The sequence below is a fragment of the Amphibalanus amphitrite genome, unplaced genomic scaffold, assembly GCF_019059575.1.
Source record: "Amphibalanus amphitrite isolate SeventyFive unplaced genomic scaffold, NRLGWU_Aamphi_draft 000007F_arrow, whole genome shotgun sequence".
Classification (NCBI taxonomy): domain Eukaryota; kingdom Metazoa; phylum Arthropoda; class Thecostraca; order Balanomorpha; family Balanidae; genus Amphibalanus; species Amphibalanus amphitrite.
The window spans coordinates 2186478-2199963 of record NW_024881503.1 but is presented as its reverse complement, the minus strand read 5'-3'; the positions used below and the strand labels follow the sequence as shown (position 1 = coordinate 2199963).

The window sequence follows — 13486 nt, the reverse complement described above, 5'->3', positions numbered from 1 at the left end:
GATAACCGTCCAAACCACGCTGTCTTAATCCACTGCCGCCGAGAGAACGTTTGTCGGTTGTCCTCTCTTCCATATGGATCCACAACCCCCATCGTGCGCTTTGTAGCCTCTGCAACCCTTATGTGAATAGTGTATTCCAACTACTGTCACTGTCGCCATATTGTGTTTCTAGGTAAGTTCCAATCGCTGTGCCCCCCCCCCCCCCCCGTGTTACACTTTCTCTGACCGCGCGTCCCCGTTCTCCCCCTCAGTCGCTGTCTGCCGCCATCTGTTTCTTCTACTCGAACCACATCCCGCTCTACTACCAGCTGCTGATCCTGGTCATATTCGCTGTGCTCGGCACGGTGGCCTTCTGGCGGGTGGAGCTCGGCCTGCGCCGCAGCGCTGCCTCCGTCGGTACGTTCAACCGCCGCTGTAAGCAGATGATAGCGGCGCTCCTCTGCGCGGGCCTGCTGGCAGGGAGGGTGTATAGCGGGACGGTGCTGCACAAACACCTGCCGCATGGTGTCAGTCAGTGAAATACTGACACTCGACTGACACGGCGGTGAACATCGACAGAGTGACACGGTGCTGATATACTTAGGGCGGGAGATATATCTGACACTGACACAATTGCTGACACACTGTGGTTACAAATTCGCCCCTGGTGACACTGTATCACTCACTTAATCGACACTGACACATAAATCTCACAGTGCACACTTTGGACGACTCACTACCGTCACACCATTTGGCGTGTGTTACTGATATAGCCAGACATATCCTTATTACCACCAAATTCATTCAACACACTTATTATTGTCACGGGCATTTGGTGGTCCTTTGATCAAACATTCCCACGTTCCTTGCATCTTTTATAGACTTCGTAGGTACGAGGGGCGTTCAAAAAGTTCTCGGCCCGACCATGAAGGAGCAGAAATACGACGTCGACTTATTAGACCAAAAATGCTCATTTAGTCAAATAACCAGCGTTAAGACAAAAACATTTCGCGCAGCGCTTCGCGAGAGGCCCCTGGGTCTCCATAGCCAAGTGGGTTTTGGACGCATCTGGCACGTCCAAGACGGCTGCTTTTGTCTCCTTGCTGTCAGCGAAGTTGCCACTGCTAAGCAATTTCCTTATGTTGGGGAAGAGGTGGCAACCTGAGGGTGCAAGGTACGGAGAAAAAAAGTGGCTGTGACAACAACTCGAAGCCACAGCTCACTGCTTCGCTGATCGTCACCCTGCTCATGTGTGCTGGTGCGTGGTCCTGGATCAGGCACACACTTTAAGTCAGCTTCACTAGTCTCTCCTTGATATCTGCTGCTCGCTACTGTTATCGAAGGGAGGTGTATGTAGTATTCATCATCAATTGTGCGCCCCTGTTTTAGAAAGTTGACGAGCAGAGCCCCGCCAGCATCCCAAAATGCAACCACTGTCACCTTGCCGTCTGACTTAAACACGTCGCACACATTTGGTGGCCTTTACTCAGTGTGCTTCCACTTGTGCAACCCGGTCACGCCCTTAGGGTCAACGTGTGACACCCACAATCCCTCCACGGTAACAAGCAGTTCAATTAACTCTTTTGGATCTTCGATATAGGGACCAAACTTTTCGCGTTACGCCTCCTTTCGAGTTTGCCTTTCCTCTGGAGTCAGCAAACGGGGGATGCATCTTGCAGAGATCTTAAACATATTAATACGCTGTCGAAGAATGGTTTTAAGGAACCTGATAGACACCTCCGCTTCTGCTGCGTTGTTCCAGACCAGAACATTTGTCATTTTTCACAAAGAAGTGCTTATTTTTCATATTTTCTTGAGTCAATGCTGTTAGTGGGTGGCCACTGCAGGGGTGACCATTAATGATCTGTTGACCAAAATTGAACAGAGATGCCCACTTTTTGACGCTACTGTAAGAAAGACAAACCTCAACATGTGTTGGCACTAGCTTTTCGTGAATAACGTATGATGCATTTTTTCTGCAATAGGGTAGCCTGGGGCAAGACGCCCCAGATAATTTGTTTTGCTACATAAATTTTGTCCCACATCACCTGAAAGGCCAAATTTGTGCTCAATGCGTTCTTTGGACATTTTACTTTAAATTGCACCCCTCAAATTGATTCACTTATGATCGGACTCCAAGCTAGGAAGTGATTTGTGAAGCAACTGCAAATGGGGCATTTTGCCCCAACCCCAGGGCAAAACGCCCCACGGCCTGGGGCAAGTAGCCCCATACCTTAGATTAAAGATTTAACATGGTAGTTGGCTAAATCTTATGTGAGAGGTCCGTTAGACCTCTGGAGGCACGGCACTGAAGTTAGCACATTCCATCCTGTCAGGTGCTCAGCATATGACACTGTTGTATGAGCAGGTTTTTCACCTACCTCATAAGACCAAATAATAAATTATTGCAATGCAAATGTTAACAAAATACTTCCTTTGCCATCCAGTTGCTGAGAAAAATACACATAAAGGCATAGAAACTTACTGGTTGCCAGCTACCGAACATTAGAAAGTGGGTAGCCCCAACAACACAAGAGGTAAAACGCCCCAGGGGCTTTTTGCCCCGCGACCTACTGGGGCGTTTTACCCCATCACGTAGTTCGGTCAGAGAACAACGCCTTGCACTCCAGTAAGACATAATTTAACACGAACCAACCCGGCATGATAAGCGTTAGACAATAGTTGTTCAAAATACATAAAAGTCGTTAACCTAATGTGGACCATAAAAGAACGCCATGATTCATAATCTGACAACAAAACATAAAAATCACTCAAAAAACACATTTTTGGCTATATCCCCCCAAGGAGTCATCACAATATCTTTCCAGTCTGCTTATATAATGATCATATAGTGCACGTTTTATAGAAGAGATGATGTTTCCCCAGAACCCTGCCAGTTCCGAGAAACATCGGTGAGGCGTTTTACCTCGGCGGGGCGACTTGCCCCGGTCTACCCTACATAAACCAAATCACTGTTCTCTTCTGGGCGTCGCCCATTCTGACCGGGAATGGCAAACTATGTTACGATTAATTAGCAGCCTGAACCAATCACAGGGCAGATTGGTTAATGGCTACGTAAGTGGACATCCCAATAACACATCATTGAACACACCGCGTTACAGGCCGAAATTCCAGCTCCTTCATGGTTGGGCCGGGAACTTTTTGAACGCCCCTCGTATCATTGCGCGGATATGCCTTTATCGGCTAAGAATCTTGATAAACGGGGTCGCGTTTCGTTCGCCCCCCCCCCCCCCGTCCTGTTTCGTACGTCCCCCTCCCCCATTCCTACCTCTCCTCCCCTTCCCCTCCAGCCCCGTTTCGGTCCCCCCCCCCCACCTCGCTCCCCTCCCCTTCCCCACTAACCCCTTCCCCCCCTCCCCACGTCAGCCACTGTGGTGTTACATAACCAATCGGTACGCGTGCGTAAGTTGGTACGTAAGCAGTGACGGCCAGCGGCTCAGCCCCGCCGCTGCAGTGCTTCGCCTCACGCTCATAACACCCGAAAATGCGCCACAATTAGCAACGTAAGGTCGGTGGAGCGACGTAAGGCCCACGTGGTATGCATGTTGTAGGGTCATTACTCATTACAGACTGGCTATTGAAACTCGGCAGGGGGTGTTCAACGCCGAATTAAAGGCCCATAAGTATGAAATTGTTTTAGTTACTTAAAAATATTTTACAATAGCGGCCAAGAAGACAGAGGCGCTTGCGAGTCTGTGGAAATTTTTGGGTGACGGTGTATTTACGTGAACGAATGCACACTTGGGCTGTGAGGATGGGCATGTGAGTTCTGTTTGTAGTCTCTAGCTGTTTTGCGTAGCTTTTTGTTGGCTGCACTTCTGTTTTGTTTTGTCTGCAGTGGTGTAGGAGCTATGTTTTTACTTGTTATCGGACCGCGAGTGCTGTTTTCGGCTCGGTAGTGTTGGGTGGCCTGGATGTTTTGTGGTGTCGTGTCTTCGTGTTTTGTTTGGACAGTGTTTGGTGTCACACTTTTGGGGAATTGGTGACCGTTTGGTGGCAACGTTGATTATTCATAGGTCAATATGGCTGATGCCACTATCGCATGCATTTAGATACACAGTTGTGGGAATGTCAGAATTGAGAATGGAAAGGTGCTGCGGAAAAAAAAGATAGGCCAAAAAAGGTTGGGCATCGTCTTAAACCTTCTATTGCCATTCGACAATCTTGATTTAATATATGGTGCCCTTGAACATATTCTGCTGACTTATCCTGTGTAGAGAGGATGTGAAAGTTGTGAGGCTAAAACAAAAGTACCAATATGCCATATGAATTTGTATCTTCCCAGATGACACAGTTAATTCAAAGAGTGCTTCCGACAGACTCCAATGGTGTCTAACTGGAGTATAAGAGTTAGTTAGACGTTTCATTGAAGCTGCTTCAAAGACAGGCTGTGTGAAACGGACATTAAAACATCATTGGCTCGATCTCTTGGCATTTCATTATGACAGTAAAACACAAAAGGTTCGTCCTCAACGGATGTCATATAGTGCGACTGTTTTTTTTTCGTTGTCAGCAGCCTGTACTTAATTGAAGGGCGCGTTATGCAATGGTAAGTCGCTTTCGTTGGAGCACACTCGTATTCTTATCTTGCCAGCATGATTGCGACATTTGCCCGTGTCCTGTCAATTTGGGGAACAACTTGTTTTTTTTTTTTAACCACATTCACGGCAGTATAAATGGGGGGGGGGGCGCTGTTGCAGACTTATTTTGATGGGGTCGCTTGGACCCATTTTCACCGCATACATTTGCCCTGCCGTGGCGCTTGCTTGGCATTACTGTTGATCGTTGGTATGTTGTGGCCAAGTCTCTAGAGACAGTGTGCGTGTTCGGGTCCGTTTGTATTGTCGACCGTCCTGCCTCGGCGTGCCGTCTGTTGTCGCCGTTTGGAGTTTGTGTGTCAGACAAATACTGGCGAGGTGTCCAGATTCATTGCACGTTTGTTGTGGTCAGACAATACAGGTTGGCGGTTTTCAATGGCGTTTTTGGTAAGCGAGCGATAGGGAACTGATAATGTGCAGAAAAGCGACACTTCCAAAGCGCGCGAAACGATTCAACAAGTCCTAGAGCTGATTGGCGTCATAACTGTTAGCATTCAGACAAAATGAAGTCATGTTGTGACCAGGCAATAGCTGGCAAATGACCTCAGTTGTTAAAAAGGGTCCAAAGTCCAAAAGTAATAAATTAGGCATCAAGCCGTGCATGTAGCATCTGAAGTCAAAGATCCATGCTCTTATGATAGAGCTAGATCATTTTCAGAGCTATACAAACACTTTATATTTCCCCCATTGCGTTAAAATTGGAAGCTCACATTACTGACCTGACCTCCGAAGTGACCCACGCGGAAAATCCGAGGCTGAAGAGACTCGAAAGTTGGTAAACTTCCGACCCGACTCATCTTCCTGTGAATTAATCCCTAGCACTGAGAGCGCCGCGTGATGGCGACATTTTTGGACCGTGCCAGGGTTCAGGTATGACTTCATAGGCAAGTGACCTGGCCTGACCTGACCTTACCTGACCTGAAAATGAGCGAAGTGCAGGTCTGGTCTAGATCAAAAGCCCGGCAGGCCAAATATGAACTATTCATAGTTAAGGTGTTCCTAACAACGGCTGAAGATCCGCGGAAGGTAGTAACTACCGTAAAGTATTCTTGGTAACTTACCCACTTTCTGGGTCTCGGCCATGAGGGGTTAAATCTATATTCATCATAACTTATGAAGCGTGGTGTAGGAGTGGGCCGCAGAGAACACCCAAACGTCTAGCAGACGTCCCTCTTACTAGGCCCCGCGAATGCCTAGCTAAACTGGTAGGTAAGTGGGATAAGAAACCTTATCGATATTTATACCTTCTAGCAGAAAGCACATGCAAATATTTTCTTACTTATTTTAGAATTAGTCACTATAATTTGAGATATTTTCTTCCGGATTGTGGGATTTTTAGGCGAAAAACTAGGGGAGGGTTAAAATGAGCTGTACCATCACACTGGCTCCAGGCCCCACGCAGTCTTAGAAGACCTCACTGACCTCAGAGGGTCTCTTTTTGCCATGCAGTTACCAGAAGGCCCATAACGGCATCTGAGAACCCCACAATGCCCATGGGCCATGACGGCATCTGAAGCAATTCTGGATGGCCCAAGCTGATCTCTGATATCTCTATGCCAGCTAATAAGGAAGGGCCAATCTTGTCACGCCAGCCCAGCTTCTCATGGCCGTTTCCTTGGAATTTCCTTGGAAAGTTTTCATTGGACATTCTGTCTCTTGGTCTCATGCTGGTAAAAATACATCCAGCTTTCGTCTCAAGTCACTTGAGAGTCAATTTGCTATGTTTCTCGGGCATTTTTGCCAAGCTAATCACAAAATATTGCCTAGCGACCCTCCAGGCTCCAAGTTGTCTTCACATGAACAACCTGACTGTGCTTTACACTGATCACTGTAACAAGCCACGTGCGACTTGCCATGTTCAGGGTGACGCCGTTGCCGTCTTTTGCAACGTAGAAAAACAAAGTTACGCAAGTACGTTTATAACAACTGTGGTAAGGACTTTTGAGAACAAATATCTAGCACTGTTCATAGGGATTTTACGAGGCCAGCCTCAAAACTTCTGGAGTGGACGACGTCTCTTGGTCGTCTCATTGTCTTTTGGTCCCTGGATTACCTAGGTTATACTAAATACATGCCGCGATTGTGATTACCATGGATTACCTCGGTAAAATTTGATCCATTTCGCGCTAGTGCATCTGCGTGGATTACCTAGGTAATAGTAATGGCCAGGGCAAACTTCTTCAACCAGCCAGTTACGTTTCACACACATACAAGCCAACGCTCACCAAACCATTGTTCGCCCAGCCCCTTCATATTTTACCGCTGTTTTACTGGCCCTCCAATGGTCATATTTCCATGTTTTAGGACCGTCTACAAGGGGGCGAGTTTCGCGCCGGACGTCATGAGTTATTTTTGCGCCGACCGCGACGACAGTAGCAATCAACCTCACACTATTTTGGGTTAAATTAGATATTTTAACTGAATGACGTCACACCATGTTGATAAAAGCTACTTACACATTCACGAGCCTACATATAGTCACTAAAATGTTAATTGTTTTCAAAACGGGCTTCGCTGAGGAAACTAAATATTATAACCAAATATATCGGCTTTATTGATCAGCCTTGTTCACTGATCTGAAGTTCACTGGCTTGAACAGCTTCAAACCAGTGAAAAGGGCTGATCAATAAAGCCGAAATATTTAGTTATAATATTTAGTTTCCTCAGCGAAGCCTTAAAAACAATTAACATTTTAGACATCTATTTACCTGGAGAAAAGAATAATGACGCTTCGGCAAGAGCCTTGTCACCATTGAACCTAAAGTTTGACTCTCACAAGCACTGCCAGTTTTGTTTGACCGAGCATATTCTAGCACGGGTACTGCCAGTTTTGTTTGACCGAGCATAGTCTTTGTCCGTTGCCTGTTTCAGCGTTCGAAATACTGCTGGTGTGTCCCTCTGTGCTGGTTCTTTTGCCGTCCCAACAGTGCAACCGTAAATATAGCCCCACGAGCTGATGTATCTGCTGCTATCTTTGTTGGTTTGGATCCTGTGCATATTACATGTGACTTTTGTACAATGTATACGATGTTGACAGGTACCTGCTACCTGACCTCTTTGTACGGTGTAACCCGGCTGGTTAACGCTGTTCGGTCCCTTTTATGGCGACACTGGCATACACCTGCTATTTTACTCGTTAGTGCAGCGGCCAGCGTATCCCGACAGACCATTAGCACCCGACCCGACTTGCCCATTTGTACGGTGTAACTTGGCCGATAAGTGCTCTGTGATCTCTTTACACTGTGTAATGCGTATACCGGCCCATAAGTGTCTTTGACTGTTTTATACGGCTTGTCGCTCATTGTTCCATGCCTCGGCGTGCCTCGGTAACTTCTATTTTCCCATTTCTTACTGTATTTTTTAGCCAATAACTGCTATCTAACCCCTTTCTACGGTGTGTTTCGGCAGAGATTACCCCGCGGAACGACACTAGCTGTGCGGCTCCTGTGGAGAACGGCGATGCGGAGAAGAAGGCCTCTGAATAACGCTGGTACTGACAGCATAGCGCCATCACAGCCGGAGAGAGAGATGACAGCTTGTGACAGCAGCCTGGTGTGACAGCTGGCGGGGACAGGTGACGTCACAGGTGATGACTGGCCCGCTGCTTCCCTCGACCTGACCGGTCGATACGGGACCGACGGAGATGTGCTACGTCTGTCTACAGTAACGTCATTATCTTCAGACGTCGTGGGACCACCAAATGTGGGGACATCCAGTTGCCAAATCACCACATATGAACGGCTCAACGACTCTCATATCCATAGGGACTTTTCATAGGGCGCCTTGGTCTTAAAACATGAGAATTTGTGACGTTAGAAGCTGGTGCGAAACGAACATCTTTCCCGCGGTAGTTTTTAGCTATTTCATAGCAATTTTTATCTGTTACCTATGGTTTCTTCTGTCCAGTTTGAGTTATTGGCTCCATGGCTGCTCTAAAAATGTTTTTTTGTGTCGGAATTGTTAAAGCAGTTACCGGAAATCAGTTTATTCCATGGATATATCTTAGCTTCTTTTTTACGGAATTTTCATATTTTATCAGATACTTTCCGTATGATTCAAATGCTGCATTTGTATAAACGTCTTCGTTTACAAGTGAAAAGCATCTTTCATTCCAAATGGAATGTTGCTTTATCTAGCCGTGATGGATGTCGAATGGTTCTTGAGCTTTATGAAGTGGGTCAAACGAAGGTTACCAACCTTGCAGGGGTTATATATTGTGTATTGCATCTATGATTGTAATTCTTTTTCATCTTCGTAATCATAAAATGTACAAATCATGTATATATGTACATTCCATCAAGATATTCCGAACACGCATATTTGTCAAGTTTTGTCAATTTAATGCTCTTTAGCGTAACCGATATTCGCACCATTTTTATCAATTAGGTTGTTCTTTTTATCAATAATTTTGGCGGCACTGCTCGGCAGCTTGAGAAGTCAGGATAGCTTACTATATGGTTGAGCCCCGGATCTTAAATTGGATTGGCGCAGAACCGTGTCTCTCCGCTGCCTGGCCTTTGATTGTTTAGTTGCCGATTCATGCACCACGCTGGTCGTGATTTATATCATTCGAGCTATAATCCCAAGCAATACCGGGTTGGTAGTGTGCCGATGGAAATAGCTTTGTAGGATGGTGTGGATGTGAGTCAGTGTATGAGTTTTTGTATATGTGCTACATAAAGGTAAAAGAACATTTATCGTACGTAAAGCGTGAGATTTCGCTCTCCTGTATTTCAACCTTTATCTTCTTGTACCCCTTTTGCATCTGGTGCGGTGTTGTTGATTTAATCCCATGTATTCGGTAGGGATGCAATCCTATCCTCGACCCTGGCTGCAAAAAAAAAAAAATTATCATGCCGTGCTTCTGCGAGGGTCACGATTCTAATCAATCATTTTACTTTCTGAATTTTTCTTTTAGAGGTGTTTTTGCTCCTTTTACGTACAGTGTATGTATTGTACATGGACCCTTTTTGTCTTGAGAATGCTGTGATCATTGTTTCATATATTAGCTATGTCCCGAAATGTCGCTAGATTTTGAGGCCTCCACCTTCATTTAAGGAGTTTGTGTCTGCTCTTTGCTAATCTGTTTCGTGTAAATGAAAGGCATGTTTTTCGTTGGTGGGACGTTTGAAGATTGAATCACCCAACACTATCAATAAGTTTTAGAAGTTCGCTTTAATTTCATTGAAGAAGCCTACTGCTTTATCGCTATGCATTATCACCGGAAACAGCTGTTACATACGTGTGTATAATGTATAGTATATGTCAAGATCAAAGGTTTCATGGTGGATATTCGATTTAGAACAAAGCTCAAAATCGTGATGATGGTGTTGTTTCTAATTCAACTGTGGTGGTGTTTTATCGTTCACTGATTGATCTTCCATAGAGCCGTGTGCGGTATAGTACAGTTGGTCCAGCTCAAATCGGCTCATGTAGCCATGCATTCCGACTGACAACGTTTTGACACCCGATCTTACACCCAGAGTTACTCTTATGCACCCAGTGGATGTGTCTTATCTTATCTGGTGTTAAATGTCTCCCTATTTCTTCTTATCTATGTATGACTCCTTGCTCAATAACTGCATGTTTATTAGCGAGCTCTTGTATTTCTTAGTCTGGGTGCAAGCCACTGTTTATCATTATAACCGGGGCCCGTGCCAAATCGCGTCTTCGCGTACCTGTTGTCAATCGGACATTTTACGTACAGTAGAAACTAACGTTCGTTACTCGTCAGATTATTGGTGACCGATATTGTGTCAAATGTCCCCGTTTTGACATCCCAAATATACTTCATCGATAATGGTATTCAGATTTTATTTCTCGGAGTCAATGCAATAGTGTGCTCGCAAGGACAGGAAGCGAGAGGTATAAGGATTCCATCGGAATGCGAGTGATATGCAGATTGCGGAGACCTATAAAGAAAGAGGCAGATATTAAGAGCCGTGGTATTTCAGCGGATTTCAGGTGAGGGAGAGGGAGAGACGTGGAATTTCCTGTTGAGGTCAATCGAAATGGATGCTGAAGCACCTTTGCCTCTCTCCCTTTCCCATTCACTATTTGTGGGTGCATGTATGAACCCATTACCTGTGCCTCGCCTACAATCGCCGTCCGTGCGTGTGTTCATAAATTACAATACCATGGCACCGTGCGTCACACGAATGGCCAATAACCGGTGGCGATATCCCCGCACGCGAAATGGGTTCGCTGCTAGGCAGGGCGTCATGTCCCACTCAAGTGGCTCGGTTGTCCTGGGGATCGGACAACCACCAAGCGGCGTGACGGGCCTATGTGGTCACATGCGGCGATTGGAGGGGGTACTCCTGGCAACGGGAGGGACCGCCAGTGCTAGGTACTCCAGTGCCTGCCATTGGCACAGGGTGCCACAGTCAGTGCCTGAAGCGGATCAGTGGCGTAAACATTGGCTCAACAGCTGGTGGGTAAGTGTGCTATGCCAGGGTGTGTAATGTTTCACTTATGATACGTGCGCCTTTTCAATACTGTAACGCTTGCTTGTTACTGGTATTGTCAGTTTTTTTTTTGTGGGCAACGGTTGACGGTCACTGCCAATTGAAATTAGGCAAAAATAAAAAATAAAAATGCAGGAATTAGGTGAAAAACTCCTAACTGCAATGATAATTTCCCTTGTAGTTGATGCCAGCGCATATAGTATTGATATGTCCTTTCTAAGCTGATTGGTTCGTATCTGCTTGTTTCAATCGCCTTTGTTTTGTTTGCCATTCCTGCGCCGCCGTCTGTTTAGTTCGATCGGTATGGTTTGCCGTTTTCACTTTTCTGTGCTCCCATGGGTTTGATGTTTTTGTGCCACAGGTGCACTGCGTGTTCGTCGGACCTGGACGGGCGCCATGCCCCCCACCTGGCTGTTGGCCGCCCTTCTGGGGGCCGCCGCCGGCTGTCAGGACATCCAGCTGTACTTTGGGCGGCTGCCGTCCTCCATGGAGATCGAGAGTGTCACTCTGCTGCCATCGGCCACCTCCTGTAGCTGCTGTGGTCTGTGCCACCGCAACCCGGCCTGCCAGAGCCTCATGTTCCGCGCAGACGACAACCAGTGCATCCTGTACAGCTCAGTCGGCGGGCTGGCCGATTTTGACCGCAAGGCACCCTGGACCAATGAGAAGTTCTTCTTCATGCCCGGTCGCTCCCAGAGCGGGGAGTTCTGCCAAACGGACAGCGACTGCATCACGTCGGGGGACTTTTGTCGAGGAAGGATCTGCACCACTGATGACACTCTTACGTGCCGTGACTTCTACGATATCAACAACAACCTGCGCAGCGATCGCTACTGGGGCTACATCGCCGGTCGGGAGATCCTGCTCGGATGTTCCATGGGCAGTCGTCGTGGCCTCACTCAGCTGATGCGGACGTGGCCGTCGGAGCAATGGACTGCAGCGAGCCGACTGAACATGACCACGTATAACAATGACGGCACCGCCAGGACGAACCACCTCCAGTCCATCCTGTGGTGAGAGAACGGCAAAGTACTCTGTCGACGGGTGTGATGGGCATGGGCCTGCGCCCTGCAGGGCCATTATTGGGTTTATTCCGACAAAGGAGGAAGAGGGTCCACTGCAGTGTGCGAAACTACTAATCCATTTTTTCGAATTTCTAACAGCATTTGCCCCCCCCCCCTGTTACTACGTCAACATTGTGCGAGGCACCTATGTCGTATATTGTTCATCTGTCTCCTGTGACCAGAATGTGTTTTACATCAGTCTTTGTTCGCAGGGCGGCTGACATTATCCGCGACGCCTCTTCAAGCTCGGACTCGACCTACCAAGTTCTCGTCAGCGGCTATCGCGTGGATAAACAAGGCTCAGGTAAGGATGCGCGGGCTGAAACGAATTCTTCCTATTGCTGTATTTTTCTTATAAATCGTGTTTCGTTTAGATAGTTGCACACAAATCGGCATGAGTTGTGTTCTTGTCACCTGCCGCAGGTCCAACGCATATTAATACTAAAGACACGGAATATATAGTCTACGACAGGCTATATTTTCCGTGCTAAAGGGTTACTTTATCCAAAGAACGCATTGAAGTTGCCTTGAAAATGGATCATGTAAGGCCACGTTGTCTATCACGGTTATTTTGTTTCCAGATGATCGGGAGGACTGGATTCACCACCACCGTAACATAATGTTCGCTGTGCCGAGGGATGTCAGCCTCTTGGGCGACACACCCCGCAGCATACCGTACAACGTTGAGGGAGGACACTCGTTCGCCTTCGCCGACGGTTCGTCTGTGTCCTTCCCGTATCTGGTCAACTCCGGCGGACAGATTCTGTATCACGCCAACATGAATCCCAGCTCAAACTTTGGCGTGATCGTGCGCACGACTGGGCCGCTGCGTTGGGTGGGGCCAACGGACTATCCCAACTACATCACCGTCTACATCAGGGAGTAGGCGGGGCCGTCGGTTTACCTGAACTCCAACCACATCACCGACTATGTCGGGGAGTAGGCGGGGCCGTCGGACTACCTGAACTAGATGGCTGGACCATTTAGGGGAAAGGAAGGTCCACTACAAACGTAAGAACACTCTTTGATTTTGAGACGATCTTTTCTTGTCTATTGAGTGATGGGCTGGTTTGGGAGAATATACAACACCAGTGGAGTGAACTACGGCGTCAACCTAGTTGAAGCAATGGATCCATGTGTCTTATATCGACACCTTTTTTCTATACCCCACATTTGTTCTCCCGTGAAGTTCAGACAAGTTGTTTAGAAACCTTCAAAAAAGGTACAGTCACTCGATTTTTCTCAAGTTTGTCTGTCTTGGCAGATCAAGCAATGCCAGAGCAAGCTTACGAACACACAAATTTGATCAGGATCGGACGATTGGACACTTCTAAAAAGAGATCTTTCGTGCTTCCCG

General features: G+C 47.0%; 2 protein-coding genes across 2 annotated transcripts in view; both read left to right on the top strand.

Moving 5' to 3' along the window:
* The window catches only part of LOC122379204 (UNC93-like protein MFSD11), a 47164-nt gene extending 36761 nt beyond the window's left edge, over nt 1-10403 (top strand). Inside the window, exons 8-9 of the mRNA XM_043361205.1 lie at nt 252-396; nt 8007-10403. Of these exons, the coding sequence (XP_043217140.1) occupies nt 252-396; nt 8007-8083 (222 nt within the window). The 3' untranslated portion in view covers nt 8084-10403. The remainder of the gene's footprint in view (nt 1-251; nt 397-8006) is intronic.
* A 550-nt stretch (nt 10404-10953) lies between these two features.
* On the top strand, nt 10954-13230 carry LOC122379219. The gene is made up of 4 exons (XM_043361229.1): nt 10954-11035; nt 11427-12078; nt 12342-12433; nt 12711-13230. Exons 2-4 carry the CDS (start codon nt 11462-11464, stop codon nt 13013-13015), a joined length of 1014 nt encoding a protein of 337 aa, XP_043217164.1. The 5' UTR covers nt 10954-11035; nt 11427-11461; the 3' UTR covers nt 13016-13230.
* The last annotated feature ends 256 nt before the right edge of the window (nt 13231-13486 follow it).

Coding starts and splice junctions, on each gene's coding strand:
- LOC122379219 (XM_043361229.1), top strand. CDS start 11,462: ATGCCCCCCACCTGGCTGTTGGCCGCCCTTCTGGGGGCCGCCGCCGGC. Junction 12,079..12,341: donor CACCTCCAGTCCATCCTGTG/GTGAGAGAACGG, acceptor CTTTGTTCGCAG/GGCGGCTGACATTATCCGCG. Junction 12,434..12,710: donor CGTGGATAAACAAGGCTCAG/GTAAGGATGCGC, acceptor TTTTGTTTCCAG/ATGATCGGGAGGACTGGATT.